The sequence below is a fragment of the Macrobrachium nipponense genome, chromosome 26 (genome assembly GCF_015104395.2).
Source record: "Macrobrachium nipponense isolate FS-2020 chromosome 26, ASM1510439v2, whole genome shotgun sequence".
Lineage (NCBI taxonomy): Eukaryota > Metazoa > Arthropoda > Malacostraca > Decapoda > Palaemonidae > Macrobrachium > Macrobrachium nipponense.
In genome coordinates, this window is record NC_087215.1 from 31,083,933 (window position 1) to 31,103,725 (window position 19,793).

General features: G+C 41.2%; 2 protein-coding genes across 5 annotated transcripts in view; one reads left to right on the forward strand and one right to left on the reverse strand.

The window, feature by feature from the left end:
- The window catches only part of LOC135200149 (dual specificity mitogen-activated protein kinase kinase 1-like), a 31,226-nt gene extending 23,363 nt beyond the window's left edge, over nt 1-7,863 (forward strand). For both annotated transcript variants that reach the window (XM_064228498.1, XM_064228496.1), the window contains exons 5-10: nt 607-718; nt 969-1,145; nt 1,602-1,788; nt 1,955-2,127; nt 2,947-3,074; nt 3,336-7,863. In XM_064228498.1, the coding sequence (XP_064084568.1) occupies nt 607-718; nt 969-1,145; nt 1,602-1,788; nt 1,955-2,127; nt 2,947-3,066 (769 nt within the window). In that variant the 3' untranslated portion in view covers nt 3,067-3,074; nt 3,336-7,863. The remainder of the gene's footprint in view (nt 1-606; nt 719-968; nt 1,146-1,601; nt 1,789-1,954; nt 2,128-2,946; nt 3,075-3,335) is intronic.
- Nucleotides 7,864-10,375: 2,512 nt separating this feature from the next.
- LOC135200148 (uncharacterized) overlaps nt 10,376-19,793 on the reverse strand; it is a 41,274-nt gene continuing 31,856 nt past the window's right edge. For all 3 annotated transcript variants that reach the window (XM_064228494.1, XM_064228493.1, XM_064228495.1), the window contains exons 6-7: nt 19,210-19,488; nt 10,376-11,921 (exon numbers count right to left, since the gene is read on the reverse strand). In XM_064228494.1, the coding sequence (XP_064084564.1) occupies nt 11,826-11,921; nt 19,210-19,488 (375 nt within the window). In that variant the 3' untranslated portion in view covers nt 10,376-11,825. The remainder of the gene's footprint in view (nt 11,922-19,209; nt 19,489-19,793) is intronic.

The window sequence follows — 19,793 nt, forward strand, 5'->3', positions numbered from 1 at the left end:
AGGTATTTGTGTCCTAGGAACTTCTGAATTGCTAAATCCTTTCAGTTGTGTTAGGGATATGTAAAGAATAGTTTGTCACAATGTGTTGTCCTTTTTTGTTAATTCCATTAACTATGGGATTTGAAGTTCTGCTTGTTTTGGGGTGATAAATTCAGAGTTGCTGCATATATAAGCATTTATTAGTAATTTGATGTATGGCTCGTTTTGGTTGGTAAAATCAGAGCTGCTACTTATACATCTAAGCATTTTATTGTTACTTATTTTTAGCCGTTAGGTGGAACAAGGCACAAAGAAATTGGCAGGTTTGTTTTAACAGGTAGAAAATATGTAATAGGATAACTTAGCAAGGCTGAAACTGGTCCATCATCATAATTAACATTAAAATCAAATATCCACTTTGTCTTATCATTTATGCACAAATTCCCCAGTTTCTAAGTCTTAAACTATGCCTTTTCTCCAATAATTTGGTGGGCACTTCTATAGCTCTTCATTATGCGACTTCCACAGTTGCTACCTTTCTGACTTAATTGTTCCTCACCTCATGGTGTGGCATGTCCAGATCATCTCAGGTTTGCATATAACTGTGAAGTAACCTTTTGATTTCAGTGAGGGGGAAATCTCGATCTGTATGGAGTATATGGACGGTGGATCATTAGATCTGTGTCTCAAGAAAGCTATTAGAATTCCAGAACCTATTCTTGGGAAAATATGCTCTACGGTAAGATGTAATGCTTTCATTCTCTAAGACCACTATTGGGATAAATTTATGCTATTTATGCAGATATGTATTTTCTACTTTAGATAGAATGTGAACAAAATGATAATGCTTTCTTATTTTACTCAGATCAATCTTGGAATTCATAAACCTTAAGCAATTAATGATGAAGTTTTACATTTTAGCTTTTATGTCTATTGTCTCTAATACTTCAACTTTCATCAGTGTATCTCATACGTTGTCTTTCCTGCAGGTGTTGAAAGGTTTAGCTTATCTACGTGAGAAACATCAGATCATTCACAGAGATGTGAAGCCGTCCAATATATTGGTAAATTCGCGAGGAGAAATAAAGATTTGTGACTTTGGCGTGTCAGGCCAGCTCATCGATAGTATGGCAAACACATTCGTAGGCACCAGAAGTTACATGTCTGTGAGTAAAGCTCAGCTTCTTTAGTATTTGATGCCTTTGCAATAGAGCTTGGTTGTTTTCATTTTCATAAAGTATTACCAGATTTTCAGCTTAGATTTTTTAGTTTATACAGACTGAAAAATGTCATAGTAAGAATATAAAAAGATGATCATGACTTTATTTGATTGTTGAGGCAGTCCCCGGTTATCGGCGATCCGGTTTTATGGCGCTTGTGGCACCATAACGGCCAATTTCTGGTTATTGGCTCCGATAATAGAGTTGTGGTGCAGATACATACCAAACAGAGGCACTACTAACCGGTTATCGCCACCATAAGCGTCATAAATCGGCAATTTTCGCTCGATGATCAAGCTGTGGGAGTGGAACCCCTGCTGATAGAATACATTTTTTGTTTTGAATTTGTGGAGGTTATAATCTCTATGGTATCATGATTCAGTGAACATTTTGTCTTTTCAGCCTGAGCGTCTAAATGGGGATCACTACTCTGTGGCGAGTGACATTTGGAGCCTGGGACTGTCTCTGGTTGAAATGGCCATTGGTATGTATCCTATTCCTCCACCAGATCAGAGTACACTACAAAAAATTTTTGGAACCAAAGTTGAGGGTATCAGTCCATCGCCAACCTCACGTTCCCCGAGATCAGGTAAGTTTAGGAATCTTATCTATTTATTTGTGAGCTCTGAATTTGTAAATGTGGTCACTACACTGTCCTTAATATATTGTACTGTATGTTTAAAGTTTCATTTTTTTTAGCTGTATGATATTTCAATTCACTGTTGATGGTTTGCATTACTTTTGTGTGCCCACAGCTGGTTTGCCAGGAGAGCCAAGGCCCATGGCTATATTTGAGTTACTCGATTACATTGTAAATGAGCCCCCACCACGGTTACCTGCTAATGTGTTTTCTCCAGAATTTGTGGATTTAGTAGATCGATGTTTAAAGAAAAGTCCTAGTGAAAGAGCAGATTTAACCACTTTACAAGTAAGTTACACTGGGAAACTTTACCTTTCTATGGTATCGTTCTTATTATTAATAAATCGTTTAACCAGACCACCTAGCCAATTTACGTAGCTCTCACAGGGCTGGCTTGTGTATTTCTTAAAGTCTGGCACCAAATATGATATATTTCTTATTTCATAGCCACAACTTTGGTTTTTTTCTTCAAACTAAAGTGATCTGCTCCGGCAAAGTATAATGGATTGTACATCAAAAGAGTATACGTCCAGTATTGAATCACTTACTTCAGCTTAATTTCATGTGTATTTGCAAATTTGCTTTAAAAACATTGATGCTTCTGCTATTAGTCAAGTCTTCAAAAAATACTTTATTAATTTACAGTAGTTTTAATGATGTGCATTTTGTAACCTTTCCCTATGCTGGTCTAGATCCACAATAAATATGCCTTCAAATGCAACAATTTCAAATGTTTAATCATGTATCTGACCTCTATTTCTATTTGTGTTGTACAAGTTTCATATTTTCCATGTGCTCTGCATTATGATGATGGGACTTTGGTTGCATACCCACTGCTAATATGGCAAAAGTTGATCAGCCAGACATCATTAGTTATTTATCATGATAGAACACCTGGTGCATTTTATTGGGGTGGCAGTTGAATAAATATGGTATGACTTGCTTCATGTTTTTTTCCCTTGCCTTCAGATTAAGTCCATTGGACTAACTTTGCAAGAGTCGGGAAGCTGAACTTGATGGTCTGGTTAAACCACTTACTTTCTCTATATTGCAAAACTTGTGAAGCCTCAGGCATCATCAACTTATTATTAAAAATTTTATACACAGAATCACGAATGGATTAAGAGAGCGGACCAGGAGAATGTAGACATTGCCGGTTGGGTTTGCAAAACAATGGATATCACCCCATCCACCCCTACCAAACCTTCTGCTGAGGGCAACAGTTAGACCAGTAGGTAAGTATCACCTTGGTTTTGAATTATTATTTGTATGAAAATACTATATTAAAAAATATTTTGTAAAGGGAGCATAGATTTGAAGAAAAGGGACCCAAAAACTTTTCTTTGCTTCTTGGAAGAGTGGAACATTTGTAGTGCATATTTACAGAATCCAAACATTGACAGTTCTAATGATCTGAGAACTTCTAAGTAGGATTGATGTAGCTTCTGAATTTTGTTTTATCCTCTTCTAACTGTGCAACATATTCTCTATTTCAGATGGTGAAGGTGTTCCTCTGGGTGGCTCCATGCCAAAGTTTGAAAACTAGACTCACGACATGACTTGCAGTGTTAAGGCCGCAGTTCAGCAGTTTATTGGTTTAGGAAGACTGTGCCGATAAGTGCCGATGCTGACATAACTTTTGAGCTTTATTGTTGTAACTTTTTTATGATTTACCTGTCTTGTAAGGAAACTATGTAAAACTTAATGTGGTGAAGACTTAATTCATGCTCTTGTGTTTTGTAGAGCTCAAGAGTGGTCTTTATGTATGGTCATTGTCGTCCTAAAACCTCTGCCAACATTTTTATGTGGAGTTCAAATTATGTGGGGAGGATTCCTGTCTAGTCTGGTCTTGAAAGGAAAGGAGTACAGTAACTTCTTGACTGCGGCCTCTAGACATCAGTTTTCCAAAGGATATTTAACATCTGTATTTAAATATTTTTTTTATTTATGTTAAACCAGTCCCGGTGACTTGCAGTTTCCTCCAGTGACTTGAGACGTTTCTTTTGGGAGACTGAAGAAGATGAAAGAGGAGATGATGATATGACTGGTGTGAAGGAAATTTCTATCCCAAATGTTTGTAGATTTTTTTAAGACTTAAAATTTTAACCTTTTTAATACCGAGTATTCTGTGGGTACAGTTTATGTCCAACACTTAGTAAAGTTTTCTACAATGGGAAATCATCTTATGCAGTATATAAACTGACTTTGGGTGTGAATTTACTATGTGAGCATCACTGCTCACTTTTTACCATGTAATTTAAAAGGTGGTCTTCTAGTAGGGATCTGGAAATTAAAACTCAGTGTAAGGGCTTATTGCTTTAAGTGGCAGTGCAAAATCTTTGGGACCTTCCTTGCATTTTGATGAAATCATAACATGTTTGAAGCATAAGATCAATCCCTGTAAATATTAAAGAAAATGTCCTGAGAAGTTATAGTGAAAGCAGTCTACCTGTTTTCATTTGAAGCTGAAGCTACAGTTGACAGAAGGGCTAATTCATCAAATAACATTTCACTGTATGTACTTAGTCCCGTAAGGATTTTTTATTTTATATTTGCAGAGTGTCGTGTTGCTTTATGAGACGTGTATGGTCATGAAATAACAAGGATAACCTAGGGACAGGACATAGGTTTGTCTGAAAATCTGTGATGGAACTTTTACACTGCAGGTAACCGAGCCTTGGAGAGAGTCTTTTCCCCTCCACAATATGTGTCATTGTGTTTGTACAGTGTGGTTTTGGGTGTTGTATTCTGGGGCTTTTTGAGGTCTCTGGGAAGGATGGTTTAAGCACAATTCCAGTTGGTTAAGTTGTTAGGTCTGATGTGTAATATTTTTTCCTTGTGGGTTGAATGTGCAGCAGCACAAAATCAAACTTCCTTGTTAAAGGGAAAAAAATAAAGAGTTGCTTAGATAGTTTTGTACACATTTAGCATTGCAGTATCATTTTAGGTATAAACTTACTTAAAGCCAAGAATTGAGGGTTCATAGGAATGCAACCTTCAGAGAGCTAAAAAATTCCCAGAGTGGCATATTAATGCAGTATCAATATTACAGAGGGTGAAGAATTACTCTTTTTTTTTATTTTATTTTTTTTATTTTAGTGTGTTTGCTGGTGATATGTCGGTACTGTAGTTGGAAAGGGAAGGAAGGCAAGTCTTCTGCTTCTGAAGTGCCTGTTGAGAACTCTTTAAAAGCTGCACCCCACTACAACAAACGGAATAATTACAGTAGTTGGCAATTTCCCATGTCTAGCACAGATGCAAAGAGCACTTATTATGGCCATGAAGGCTGTAACAAGTGTTGGGTGGGGTCAGAGTTTCATTTTTGGGGGCTGTCATAATAGACTTTTCCCCCAAATTCAAAGATGTCCAGTCTATAGGATTGATTCAGAACAACAAGTGAAAAACAACCACCTTTGTCATGATGAAGGAGAGAAGGAAGGTCAAGGGTTTCCCTCCAGTATTTCTCCTCAAAAGAGTCAAACTTAAGCACTGATATGCTGTCATTTCATGGAAGAATGTAATAGTATCATGATTTTTTCAGTGTTCGTTATGAGTTGATCACTGCCAAGTGGTATGGTCATTGACTTTCTAATAGAGGTCATAAATCAAATTTAAGGAACGTAACGTCTCCAGAGTGAGACTCAATGTGGAAGGAATGAGAAGTAAATTATTTGGGGCAATTAAATGGGCTACTATAAGAAGTGTAATTACCCTATCTCATGGGAATCAAGTGTTCATAAACTCCAGTACTCTTTGATTGGTCATTTGTTGGACTAGAATATTAACTGTTGTAAACAAAGACTGTCACTGTTTGAGATTCCTGTCAGTCGTAGATCCAGACGTGTTGACTGGCTGTGTCAAGGTGTTTGGACATCGTACCAAGTCTAGTGTTGTTCCCCTTCCCCCTAAACTTTAGTACTTTGGACCTCTCTTGTTGCGAGTGATTGTAGGCTGTGTTTTAAAAGCATTCAATGTCTCTTTTTCTACCTGCTAGTTAATAGGAACCTTTGACATTCACAGCACAAGACTTGCAACCCAAAGCATTTGTAATGGTATAAAACTTTTCAAAGTCATCCCTTGGTATTTAGTTGTGGGAATCTTAACCCCTTTTGGCAAAATGCCTTTCCTGTATGCAAAATGTGGGATAGGTTAAAGAGTGGTGGTGAATGCTTCACTTAGTGCTTTCCAGCATCTGTAGCTCTTCCCATTTGGTCTTTCTCTCTCCTGTTTCAGGGAAAAAGTAAATCAGAAGAATGTGTAGCATTTCAAGGTTTGGATGTGTCCTCTTCTAATTGAAGGCCTTCAGTTATGATAAAAAGTTGTCATGGTGGTTTGGCATACTGAACAGTCCATGAAATAAATGAGAAAGCATTGAATTTTAGTTTTTCCAGCTGTCTTTATTTTTTTTATGCTACATCACTTGCTGATGTTTCTGAATCAATCAGTAATGAAGCAGTATCACTTTAAAATCTTGAGCTGCAGCTTTTTCATTTAAGCATTAGATTAGTTCCCAATAATTCCTGGATTTTTTATTTGCAGTCATATACCTGTACAAGTTTCAGTTTTTGTTCTTTTTTAAAAAAAGTGTGATTCTCTTAGGTTTACATTTTGTCATTGAAGTGGGCATGCTAACTTGGCCACCTTTTTTGATGTGGGTGTAAAGTTACAGGTAAGCTTATACAAATCTGAGAGCACAGATAGTTTGTATGTTTTATTTGCATTTACTGTAGCTATGGGAAGTCGTAATATTGAGTTTTGTCTTGAGACTTTACAGTCTTAGTTTTTCTGCCGTAGCAGTCGTCTACATGTGCAATTAAACTTCCACTGACTGGGTTTTGTTACTTTTGAGTAAATTTCAAATTATTCCCTTCAAATTCATTTCAAGCAGCATGATGGACAGCAGGCTCGATATACTGAATCAATTGGCATAACATTTTTGACAGAAAACATGCTCGAGTGGGCTAAAGATCCACTCGACTCTGATTTTGGGCCTGGTATTTTGACCAGTAAATGATATTCAGAATTTTCTTTTCTATTTCACTAGAGGTACCTTGGAAGGTTACCTCGAAAGTCACAATTTCTGCTTGCTGTGTCTTTGTTGTTGTTTGTATGGACAATTCTTGAATGGATCGACTGCCAATACAATACTCACGTAGAACTCTGCTCGTTCGAGGCGTCTCGGTTGATGTTAAAAAGCAAATTTAGGGAGTGACGGCGATGACGGGGGTGGTGTTTTTCGGGCAATGGCAGAGGAGTAAGCTTGAGAACAGGAATGTCACAATGTATCATGGGAAATATTTGAAGAGGCAAGTGAGTGAGTGAGTGAGAGGAACAAGACCTGCAGTTTTAATGTTGTGTTTGAACAGTTCTGGTGTCCAATATCTAGTTAGTAAAAGTAACAGGGAAGAGTTTCAACCTCTCAACTCTGACTTTATGTGTTTTGTCTGTGGAAAATGGTCTTGCATTTAGACAAACAAATATAAACTGGGGATTTGTGTGAGACTGTTTTAACTGTTCTGGGCAGTGCTGTTGTATTTGATACTGCCTTTTCTTGTAACCCCCCCTTAACCCCTCCTCCAAGTTTGGCTTACAAGTGCCAGTTTTGTTGATTTGATCAGATCAGAACTGTCTCGTAAGAAGTGACAGAGATGGTCGATTGACCTTAACTGTGTATTTACGCAATGTAAATTTGATGCATTTATGTGCTGTGTTTTATATATGGTTATCAGATGCAGTTACTTATGAAGCCTTGGACTACTGATAATTGATGTCTTTTTCCATATTTTATTATTTTGGGATACTTCTTAGCATTTCATAACATTTTGGGGGGCAATTGTATGCTGATTCTTTGTCATGTTTTTATAGGTATATTTTAAAATGGCCCATTGTGATGATTACAATATTTTATTGTTTTTTTTGTGGCCCAAATTAGTCTTATACCTTTCCAGTAAGTTTTGGCCGAGGCTTGTTGCTGAGACTCTTAAGTCACTTATAAAATCATTATTAAATATTTTATAATAATCACTCTGTATTTTCTTTTATAACCTTAGAATAGTGAAAATAACATTTATATTACAGTATTTTAAACCATATAAAGTGGTGTAATGAGGCCTCTAGAAGATGGTACTGCTTACAATATGCCCTTTCTTTCAGAGTACGTACTACTGAAGGTTCTTTTCTGCATCCCTATGGCTCCCTTTGCGCAGTAAACACTGCTGTCAAGTGTCTTTAATATTCCTTTTTCTATATTCAATTTTCATGTGAAAATAAATCCTTTGAGAGAGCTCTGTCCAAGTCTAGAAATAATTTTACAATTAGATCACCATGACACCATTCCATACGTGTGTGGCTCACAAGGGATTCCTCTAAAGTATGGTGGAAGTTAGAGCAGCGTTCAAGTTGAGGAAATTGGACAGCTAGTTGGAAAGAGGAAGGATGTAGGATGAAAGGGGAACAGAACATCCATGAAAAACAGGAACTTTGAACACTCAATTATGAGAAAAGTGGCCATCTAATTTTGCCACAATTTAGACATACTGTAACTATCTACTGCAGTAGGGTATATAAACAATTATTAAATTGAAAAATAAAATTTTGACATAGTATACTATTCATTACAGTACAATGTTAATCACAGTACAGCTTCTCTTGACTTCCCAATATTCTCTCAAGTGATATAAACAGAAAAATACCTATTGTCTGAGCAAATGTTGGTGTGAATGACATTAAAAATCACTGCTGATAAAAGTTTGAGGAATGCTAGCAACTGCATATTTAATCAAGCCAACAACAAAGTTTACTCTTTCTTGCTCCTAAAAGAATACAAACCATTGATTGCCCTTCATAAAGGAGTCTTCTCAGCAGAAACTGGAAACAATTGTTGAAGCTAAGAAACTAGGTGGTTAAATAGCAGTAAGCATGTGAGTGGCCAACTCGCCTGATGGTAACCTGTCACTTTTTCTTCAGCTATCAACAGGGTTGCAAAGCTTGATCTTATATCTTTATTGTTTAAAACTGGTAGTGTGTGATCTACAGAGGAGTAGGGAGCACTTTCCTTCAGTCTTTGGACTGTTGGGTGATTGGGAGTCTTCTCCTCTGGGTTATGAGATTTCCCTTCTGCTGTAGAATAGGCACCAGTATTCATTCCATTCATTGGTACTGATGGCCAGGAAGCAGTCAGTCATGAAGTTCATTACAAACTTTGTTAGCCACTCTAAAGATGCTACCCTTATGGATGCAGTCACGTTTTCAGTGGTAAGTGGGTTTGTGCAGTCTACTCTTCACACACAAATTAGGAGAGACCATGGTGAAGGGTTGAACAGTCATAAGCACTCCTCTAACCGTTTCATCTTGTCCTCTTCCTTCACCAGGATGCAAGCATTTTTGTGTATGTCTCACATCTGTCTCCTAGGGGTTTGTCCTCTTAACCCTATGACACATGTACCAGCTAGTACACTAATCTTCTTACAACAAGATGTTGATAGTGGACATGTATCCTCTCTGTTTCTCGTGGGTGTTCATGCCCTGCAAGAAGTAGTACAGAGAATGTTACAGTTCTCTGGTGGTTGCCTGAGTCACTGTTTCTGCACAGGCTCTTCTTAGGTGCTTAGTACTATGTAGCCTTTTCTAGTGTAGGCACAATTTTTATAGCAGCCTGTCACTATTATTTTACGACGGAGAAATAATTGCTCTCCTCTTGGATTTCCATTAGGAAAGTCTTCTTTTCTTGTAAGTCTCTAAGGGATCAGATTCTGATTTGATCCACTCCTTGAGTACAGAGGAAATTTCTCAGTTGCTTCTTAACCCAAGAAGAGGTGTTCTGTTCATGATCTAGATGTGAGATCTCAGGTTTCTGTTCATCTTGGAGAACATGACCAGCTTAAAATACTCCTAAGTGCTCCTTGGGTGTTGTTCCTATAATATCAGTTGAGCTTTTCTTCTCTGAATCTTACAGGTTCCTTCTCTTAAAGAGCTGACACTGTATCCTCCAAGGTGACTTGGCATCTTAGGCAGACATAAAAATGGAAATTGTTTTTCCCCACTTCTTTCCATTGCCCGACCCACTCCCAGTGGCACTGGATTGGAAAATCTACCAATTCTAGTTCTCCACACTACCAACTGACAAAAAGTACTACTCAGTCTTCAAGTCTGGTCGACACACGAGTACAACTGGAAAGTTTCCTATCTGAAAGTCACTATCCTTGCATATGTTTTTCACTGCTGAAAATCAGTTACGCTGATCATTACAGAATTGCTGGCCAAGTAGTTGTAGATGCACGTAGCAGGGAAGGCTGAACGTTCAAAAGAAGTTTTTTACTTATTACTTGGTTCTAAGTTTATGTCTACATGAATTTAATATTTCTGACTGCTCTGTTATATTGTAACTACTTTCAATGGCTTAACAAAGCAGTTCTACTATTTCTTCACATATTTTTGCTTATTTCTAGTTTTTCTCTCTTAAAACATGCCTTCCTCACTAATGAACATAAACTCTACAGTACTGAGAGGATGAAAAGATTTTATCTAAAGAACAACACTGTTTTGGAATAAGTTGTGTTTCTGCACTGATCACAATGACATGCCTCAATGTAGGAAAATCTATTCCTGTAACTATACATTGTAAATATAAATGGGAAATATAATACATAATAAATCATTCAAGGATACTTCTTAGAAATACAGTACGTGTAAAGGATAGGAAAAGGAGAGATGGCAGTAACAGAGTTCTATCAGTAAATGAAAAATTGCATAAAAATTCATCGTCAGTAGTAAAAAAAATTAAGTACTAGTTCACAGAGCTTCAAAGTACTGCACCCTCTTACACTGCCAGGAAGCCCATTCTACAACTTGACAGTATGAGGGAAGGAAGACTGGATTCAGAAGTGAAACAACATGGCACTGAGTAAGACTTCAATGCCAATGCATTGGTGTGTGAGCATTAAAGGCAATTATGGAAATCTGTTAAAATTAAAGCTTATAGGAGATGGCAGAATAGGAAATCTTCATGGAGTGTTTTGAAATTCTAAAAAGCATTATTAATTGAATTATACATATAAGGCATTTTTATATTAGCTAACTTTTCAAACAAGAAATTTTGAAGTCAAAGGCAACATCAAGTACAGTACTTTAATGTTAATTGTTCAGAATTATCAAGTAGTTTCCATGCAAAGGGTATCATGGAGTAGCATTGCAGTACAAGACTGAAATGTAATATAGTATCATCAAGTTACTGTATTACTATAGTCTTATTTTCTAGACCAACAACCATGTCACTAGTTAAGTTTCAAAGCAACTAATAAAATTAAACATATGTCTTTCATGCAATTAGGGCTTGTGTAATTAGGAAACAAAAACAGGATAAGTCTGCACAAAAACCTAATCATGGATAGTGAATAAAGAACTTTAACACCTAAGCTGTGGATATGTAGAAAATAAAAAATTAGCTAAATAAAGAAGAATACATAATGCATATTTGATGTAAACACAGACCATATCCCAAAGCAGAAAAAAAGCTGGCTAATGCAACCTTGAAACTGCAGCAATGCTATATATTCTTCAAATATATTTAATTAACTTGAATATGAAGACAGAGGAAAGATGGAAGACCTGTTTTGTGCTATGTATTCTAAAACTGAAGTATGATCTATAGCAATAGAAAATAAATGATGGGGAAAAGTAAAGGACGCAAGGACCAAAGACTGAAGGTAAGTGAAGCCTATGAAGAGAGGAGGAAAGGCACATCAGATGGCATAAGTAATGTGCAAACCATGAGCAGTAATGCTTATTGGAACCCTCGTAGTTACTTTGTGACTATCATCTAATGCAATTTCACTGGGCATGTGTACCTTTTTCTATGGGACAGAAACTTTGGATAAAATATGCTCCATATTTGTGATGCAGATGCAGTACTCCACACTTCTTGTTATCTGATACTCACGCCCTAGAGCTTTAATGCAATGGAAAGAGACAGTTCCACTGAGTTTTCTTCAACCATTATCCTCAAAAAACTTTGCAAAACTGATGGGCTGTTTACATACACTCTCATCACTTATGATGACAAAGCGCTCTTCTTCCATCATCATCTGCAAGTGAAAAAATAAAATAGAGACTTGGTGCTTTTTATTTCAAGAATGATTATTAGGCATAGCCCCTAGTTTAAGGAATTTATCATCACCTTTTAACATCAGAAATTCCTTGATTTTTCTAGACATTCAGTAAACTTATGTGCCGGTACAACCTATGTAGATTCTGTTATTATAATTATTGTCATTATTTTAATCACCCCACTGAGCTAAATACTGAAGTTGTAATACTTATGAAGAATCACAAAACCTTGATTCCAACATCCATAAAATGTTATTGTTAGTATACAATAAGGTTTTGTACATACTTACCTGGCAGATATATACTTAGCTATACGTCTCTGACGTCACGACCAGGAATTCAAAACATCGCGGCACACGCGACAGGTAGGTCAGGTGATCTACCTTACCCGCCGCTGGGTGGCGGCTGTAAGAACCAATCTCCCTTTCCGGCCAGAATTTTTCCTTCCACCGGTCTCCTGAGGGGAGGCTGGGCGGGCCATCAATCGTATATATCTGCCAGGTAAGTATGTACAAAACCTTATTGTATACTAACAATAACATTTTTGTACATGAACTTTCCTGTCAGATATATACTTAGCTGATTGACACCCTTGGTGGAGGGAAAGAGACAGCAATATAAATATGGAAAAAAGGGGAAAACAACACTAGTTGTAGGATGTAAATACAACCTTGGTTCTTACCTGTTTAGGCAGAAGACTTCGTAGTTACTGTCTATGAGTCTGCGTTGCCTTAAGAGCTTCAGCGAGGGCGTGACCTACAGCTGACAGACTCTTTGGGTCTATCAAAGGGATTTGGTTATCCGCTTACTTGATAGAATCCGAGCAGGATCTGTCAACGGGGATTCGCCCACTTATATGACAGAACCTAACCACTATCATTGCAAGGAGCTCAAACATAAACCGATCACCTAACCAATCTAATCATTGTTAGACTACGAAATGAAAAACATGCCTACCCGCATGTTCTTTCAAACAACCAAAAACTTACAACCTAACAAGGGGAAAAAATATATACTACTAAGGATATGTCTCAGCTCCCTGCCCCAGCACCGAATCCGCCGATACGTACGGGCCTAACCCGAAGAGCACTTTTTCATACGTAACTTTGACGTCTCTCAGATAGTGGTTTGCAAAGACTGAGTTGCAACGCCAGAATGTTGCCTTCATAATATTACTCAGGGATATGTTTTTGTTAAAAGTCAATGACGTGGCAATAGCTCTTTACCCTCATGAGCTTTGACCTTAAGGACTTTGAATTGACTTTCATCACATATCGCATGCGCTTCTTTCACCAGGCTTCTGATAAGAAAGAAAGAAAGCGCATTCTTTGAAAGAGTCCTCCTTGGATCTCTTACAGAGCACCAAAGGTTGACATCATTGCCCTTAAGTTTTTTCTTTCTCTGTAGATAGAATTTCAAACTTCTTACTGGGCAAAGCGACCTCTCTGCTTCCTCGCCTACTAATGCAGACAATCCTTGTACTTCAAAGCTCCTAGGCCAAGGATTTGAGGGGTTCTCGTTCTTGGCTAAGAACGAAGGAAGGAACGAACAGATAGCTGCATCTCCTCTGAATCCCACATTTCCTTCTAGTGCATGGAGTTCACTAACCCTCTTTGCGGAAGCCAATGCCATGAGAAAAATTGTCTTCTTCGTGAGGTCTCTAAACGATGCAGACTGAGGCGGTTCGAACTTATTGGACCTCAGGTAACGTAGCACTACATCCAGATTCCAACTCGGAACCCCTGGAGAAACCTTCTTGGATGTTTCAAACGATCTTAATAGATCATGAAGGTCCTTATCTTCTGAAATGTTTAAGTTTCTGTGCCTAAACACTGCAGATAGCATGCTACGATAGCCTTTAATGGTTGATACCGCCAATCCACTTTCTTCCCTAAGGAAAAGTAAGAAGTCTGCTATTTGGGTCACAGAGGTACTGGAAGAGGAAAAGTGATGGTTCCTACACCATCGCCGAAAGACGTCCCACTTCGATTGGTAGACTCTAAGGGTAGAAGGCCTTCTTGCTGCTGCGATAGCCGTTGCAACTTTTGCAGAAAAGCCTCTCGTTCTGACCAAACTTTTGACAGTCTGAAGCCAGTCAGATCTAGAGCGGGGAGGTTTTTGTGATACCTCTCGAAGTGGGGTTGTCTGAGCAGATCGATCCTCTGTGGTAATGTTCTCGGAAGATCTACTAACCATTCCAGTACCTCTGTGAACCATACTTGTGCGGGCCAGAACGGGGCTACCAGCGTCATCCTTGCTGCCTCCGATTCTGCAAATTTCTTTAGAGTCTCTCCAGTATCTTGAATGGAGGAAAAGCATACATGTCTAGACCCTTCCAATCTAGTAGAAAAGCGTCTATCGACACTGCCCTCGGGTCCGATATCGGAGAGCAGTGGTTGGCTATCCTCGCATTCTTGGCTGTGGCGAAGAGGTCTATATGAGGCTTGCCCCAAAGCTTCCACAGGTCCTGGCAAACATCCTCGTGAAGAATCCACTCTGCAGGCAGGACTTGATCTTTCCTGCTTAGGAGGTCTGCTCTGACGTTCTTTTCTCCCTGTACGAACCTGGTAAGGAGACAAATCTTCCTTTCCTCTGCCCACAGCAGAAGTTCTTTTGCTGTCTCGTACAGGGAGAAAGAGTGAGTCCCCCCCTGCTTCCTGATGTAAGCCAGGGCCGTGGTGTTGTCCGAGTTGATCTGTACTGCTGAAGCTAGGACGTGGGGCTCGAAAGCTTTCAAAGCTAGCCAAACAGCCATCAGCTCCTTCTTGTTGATGTGCCAGGTCACCTGTTCCTTGTTCCAGGTGCCTGACACTTCTCTTGAGCCGAGCGTCGCTCCCCAACCTGTTTCCGAGGCGTCGGAATACAACACTTGGTTGGGGTTCGGAATGTGAAGGGACATCCCTTCTGCAAACCTGAGAGGGTTGGCCCACCAAGAGAGGTCCTTCTTGATTTCCCTTGAGATCTCGAAGGCGAACTCTAGGTTTTGCGAACGACACCTCCAGTTTCGATGTAGAAAGAACTGGAGAGGTCTGAGGTGCAACCTTCCTAGAGAAAGGAATTGCTCCAACGAGGAGAGTGTCCCCAACAAACTCATCCACTCCCTCGCTGTGCATACTTCTTTCTCTAGGAAGGCTTTGACTTTCTCTGACCCTCGGGCTATCCGTTCTGGAGACGGAAAAGCCCGAAAATCCAGAGAAGCCATCCGAATCCCCAGATAGATACGATCTTGACTGGGGATCAACTGAGACTTTGAAAGTTCACCAAAAGTCCCAGAGAACTTGCCATGAAAAGGGTCTTTTGTAGGTCCTCCAAACATCTTTTCTGCGACTTGGCTCTGATCAGCCAGTCGTCCAAGTAAAGGGACACTCTGACTCCCTCCAAATGTAGCCATCTTGCTACATTTTCATTAGGCCTGTAAAGACCTGAGGGGCTGTTGAAAGGCCGAAGCACAAAGCCCTGAACTGGAATATCCTTCCTCCCACCATGAACCTGAGGTATTTCCTCGACGAAGGATGGATAGGCACATGGAAGTAAGCGTCCTGAAGATCTAGGGACACCATCCAGTCCCCTGGCCGAAGGGCCGCCAACACTGAGGAGTCGTCTCCATGGCGAACTTCCTCTTTTCTACAAAGAAATTCAGGGCGCTTACATCCAGAACCGGTCTCCATCCTCCTGAGGCTTTTGGAACTAGAAAAAGGCGGTTGTAAAAGCCCGCTGAGCAAGGGTCGCTCACTAGCTCTATAGCCTCTTTCTCGAACATTTGTTCCACTGCTTGTGTTAAAGCAAGGCTCATGATGGGATCCCTGTACCTGGCCACCAACTCCCTCGGAGTCGTTGTCAACGGTGGTCTTTCCGTAAAAGGAATCAGATATCCTTTCCTTATAATCGAGAGGGACCAGTTGTCCGCTCCTCTCTTTTGCCCAGGCTTCCGAGAATCTTAGAAGTCTGGCACCTACTGGTGTTTGGAGGACTACTTCCCTACTTCTTAGCTCTGACAGAGCGTGAGAAGGATCTACCTCTCTTGAAAGGTCTATTACCTCTCGAGGTAGAGGCTCTAGAAGGGGGGCCCCTCGAAAGGGCTCCTGTCTAGCTGGAGTCTCCTTCTTCGTCTTCGTCTGGAAGGAGGTCCTAGGCTTCCGTGCCGACTGCGCGAGCATGTCCTGAGTCGCCTTCGCAGAGATAGATCCTGAGATGTCCTGGATTATCTTCTTCGGAAATAGCAGAGGCGAGAGCTGCGAATACAGGAGAGAGGCTCTTTGGGCATGCGAAACAGACTTAGTTAGAAAAGAGCAGAAGACTGATCTCTTCTTAAGGATCCCTGCTCCAAATAGGGAGGCTATTTCGCTCGATCCATCTCTAACTGCTTTGTCAATGCACGTTAGAACACTGTTGAGATCTTCTGGCGAAATAGCATCCGGGTTCTGAGTCTTCTTAGCCAAGACCCCCAAAGACCAGTCAAGGAAGTTGAAGACTTCCAAGACTCTAAACATTCCCTTCAGCAGGTGGTCAAGCTCGTTCATAGCCCAGGTAGTCTTAGCAGACAAAAGAGCCGAGCGTCGTGCTGCATCTACCAGAGAAGAGAAGTCCGCATCCGCCGATGAAGGAAGACCCAGACCTAGGGGTTCTCCAGACTCGTACCAAAATCCAAGTCTGCCCGTAAGCTTGGAAGGAGGGAAAGAAAACACAGTCTTCCCTTTCTCTTCCTTAGAAAGCAGCCAATCACCAAAACCTCTCAAAGCCTTCTTCATTGAGATGGTTGGCTTCATCCTCACACAAGAGGAAACTTTCGTCTTCTTCGAAGTCGAGAATAAAGAGAGAGGAGACGGAGGAGCGACGGGAGTAAGGGAGTCTCCAAACTCTTGAAGAAGGAGATCTGTAAGGATCTTATAGGACGAAACTGACGAGTCCTTCACCAAATCCTCTTCTGAAGGTTCAACTTCATCCACTGAAGAACCCTCCGCTTCTTTACGAGGGCAGTTAGCCTTCTCTAAAGAAATGCGCCTGTCCAGAGAGTGTCTAGTAGCAGACTGGCGCCTATCAGGGGAAGCCAAAGTTTCTGGAGAGCTCCTCTCGAATGAGTCCTTCCTACTCTGATGAGTGCGTGCTCTTTGCTCCTTAATCCTACTCCTAGAATTCCGGGCTTCCAAAGGGGAGCGCCTGCTAGGAGAGGAGAGCCTACTATGCTCAAGGCGCTTCTCAGGATCCATGCGCCTGTTCAAAGGAGAGCGGCTGCCAGGCGAGCTGCGCCTACCATGAGGCGAACGCCTACTAGGCTCTTGGAGCCTACATACAGGAGAGCGAAGCCCTGGAGAAGGTCGCCTACTAGGAGACCGGCGTCTACCATGCTCCACAAACTTCGCTCCCGACTTGTGTGTCTCTTCAAAAGGTAGTCTCCCAGAAGAGACATATCTTTCAGGCTCTACACGCCTGTCCTGAACCGAGCGGCTAAAAGGAGAGCCGCGCCTATCAGGAGAAAAGCGCCTATCCTCCGCACCACGCTTGGGAGCGGGAGAGCGTCTACTTGGGGAGTAGCGCCTACTAGGCTCAAGGCGCCTAACAAAAGGCGAGATCCTGTCTCTTGACGAATCCATCAAAGAGTAGGCTCTCTTATCCGGAGAATGAAGGATCTTCGGAAATGCGCGAGAAGACGAGGCTGTACGCCTGTCTTTAGACGAACGCCTACTAGGCGCTAGATCCCTTCCTACTGGAGAGATGTAGTCACCAGGAGAAAGCTTCTTGGGCAATTGACGCCTGGAAGACGACAAGCGCCTGCCGAGGGAAGAGCGCCTCCTTCCATCCGCTGATAAAGGAGAGAGAACCGACTCTGACTGAGACGGTAACACAGGCGAAGGAATCCTAGACTTCTTGACAGGGAGAGAGACGTCTTTCCGACGCGTTCCTCCTGCCAAGGAGCCCGCCAGCGCCGAAATCTGCGCTTGCAGTCCAGCAAGAATTCGAGCTGGAGATCTTGCAAAATCCTCCACCGGAGAAGAGGCTCGAAGCCTACTATGAGGCGAGAACTCCTGCTCCCTCCTGGGTTTCTTGATCTCTACTTCCGGCTCTTCTGGAAAAACTTCCGGGCTGGAAGGAAAGGAGCCAGGCGCCTTCCAGGCTCTCTTCAGCGGTCGCGAAGAATCCGAGGCGCTCCATCCTCTTCTAGGCGAAGGTGAGGAAGAAGAAGAGAAGCATTGGCGCAATACCTCCTTCTTCGCGCGAACAAGGGCAGCCTGGGTACGAGCAATCAGGATCTACCGAGGGGACGCCTGATCGGTGGGGGAGTTCTCCCTAACCTTCCTGCGGCTTTTGACTTTCCTCCTCCACTGGGACTGGGAGTCTGGAAGAGGTCTAGGCCTGGAAGCATTAAGGAGCCGATCAGACGCACCCTCCACTGCACTGGGGTCACTGCACAATTCACCTTCACTACTCTTACCTTGCAACGAACGAATCTTCTTTTCCATGCTAAGGATCGTGGCTCTCATGGTTGCCACTTCCGTAGTCGTATCCTTAGGTTCGATGCAGGGCGCAGGAGCTGAAACTGGAGAAGGTTCTAATGCTACAACAGGATTTTCTTCTACCTCGCTAATACGAGACTTACTAGAACTCCTAGACGAAGCCTTTCTCACCCTGTCTTTCTCTAACTTCCTCAAGTAGGAAGAAAGAGCCTTCCATTCACCCTCATCCAACTTCTCACACTCATTACACGGGTTAACAAAAGAACATTCTTTCCCTCTACATTTAAAGCAAACTGTGTGAGGATCTACCGTAGCTTTCGGTAGTCTCACCTTGCATTCATCCATAGAGCACACTCTAAACATAGAAGATTTCTTAACCTCTAACTCAGACATCTCGAAATCAAAGAAAAATCCAAATCAATATCCAAAAACAATCCACAAATGCGTATGCCAAGCCAACAAGATCAGGTACTTCACCGAAAGTCAGTCCAAATAAATCCACGGCAACGAGAAATGAATAAAGCTGTCAGGAGGTAACAACCACAGGTGTAGTCGTCACCGGCGACAGAAAAATTCTGGCCGGAAAGGGAGATTGGTTCTTACAGCCGCCACCCAGCGGCGGGTAAGGTAGATCACCTGACCTACCTGTCGCGTGTGCCGCGAGTTTTGAATTCTGTCGTGACGTCAGAGACGTATAGCTAAGTATATATCTGACAGGAAAGTTCATGTACAAAAGTGAAATTTACAATAAGAGTGCAAAACAACCATATAAAACAGAAATTTCTTTTACAAAATGGCTAAATATATCTCTTACCATTGGCCCATCCTCTACTACCACAGTCTGCTCTTCGCCATTGTTACTGATGACCACAACACGCTGATCACTCTCACCTGACGCTGGGTCTTGATTCAACAGCCCCATGGGAGGCACATCAGCCATATTGTCTCTGCGAGTTATAACTGACGGTGCACCATATGTGGACGACTGGGTCTCCATTTCTATTTCTTGGTAATGTGTTTGATCAAGCTCCTCTTCTTGATGAGGGTGCTTGGGGCTCCCCACTCTCAGTTGCTGTTGTTCCCATGAGACAAACTGTTGGGCAAACTTAAAGAATTAAGACAATTTTCATTTATTCCTCACACTGGTACAGTCTCCCTAAGGATGTTATGCAATTGTTACTTCAGAAGTTCAAGCACAGGTTAACATACATTATTGTCTATTTATTTATTAATTTGTAAATTTATTTTTTCTTTTTTAATAATTGATCTCTTCTTTCCGTATTTCCCATTACCATCTGTTACTTCTTTCTAGTGAATGTGAAAAAAAGAAGAGAGAAACTGTTTAGGGGGGTAGTGCTGCCAGTGCACTTCATAGGCTGAACTGTAGGCATTACCAAA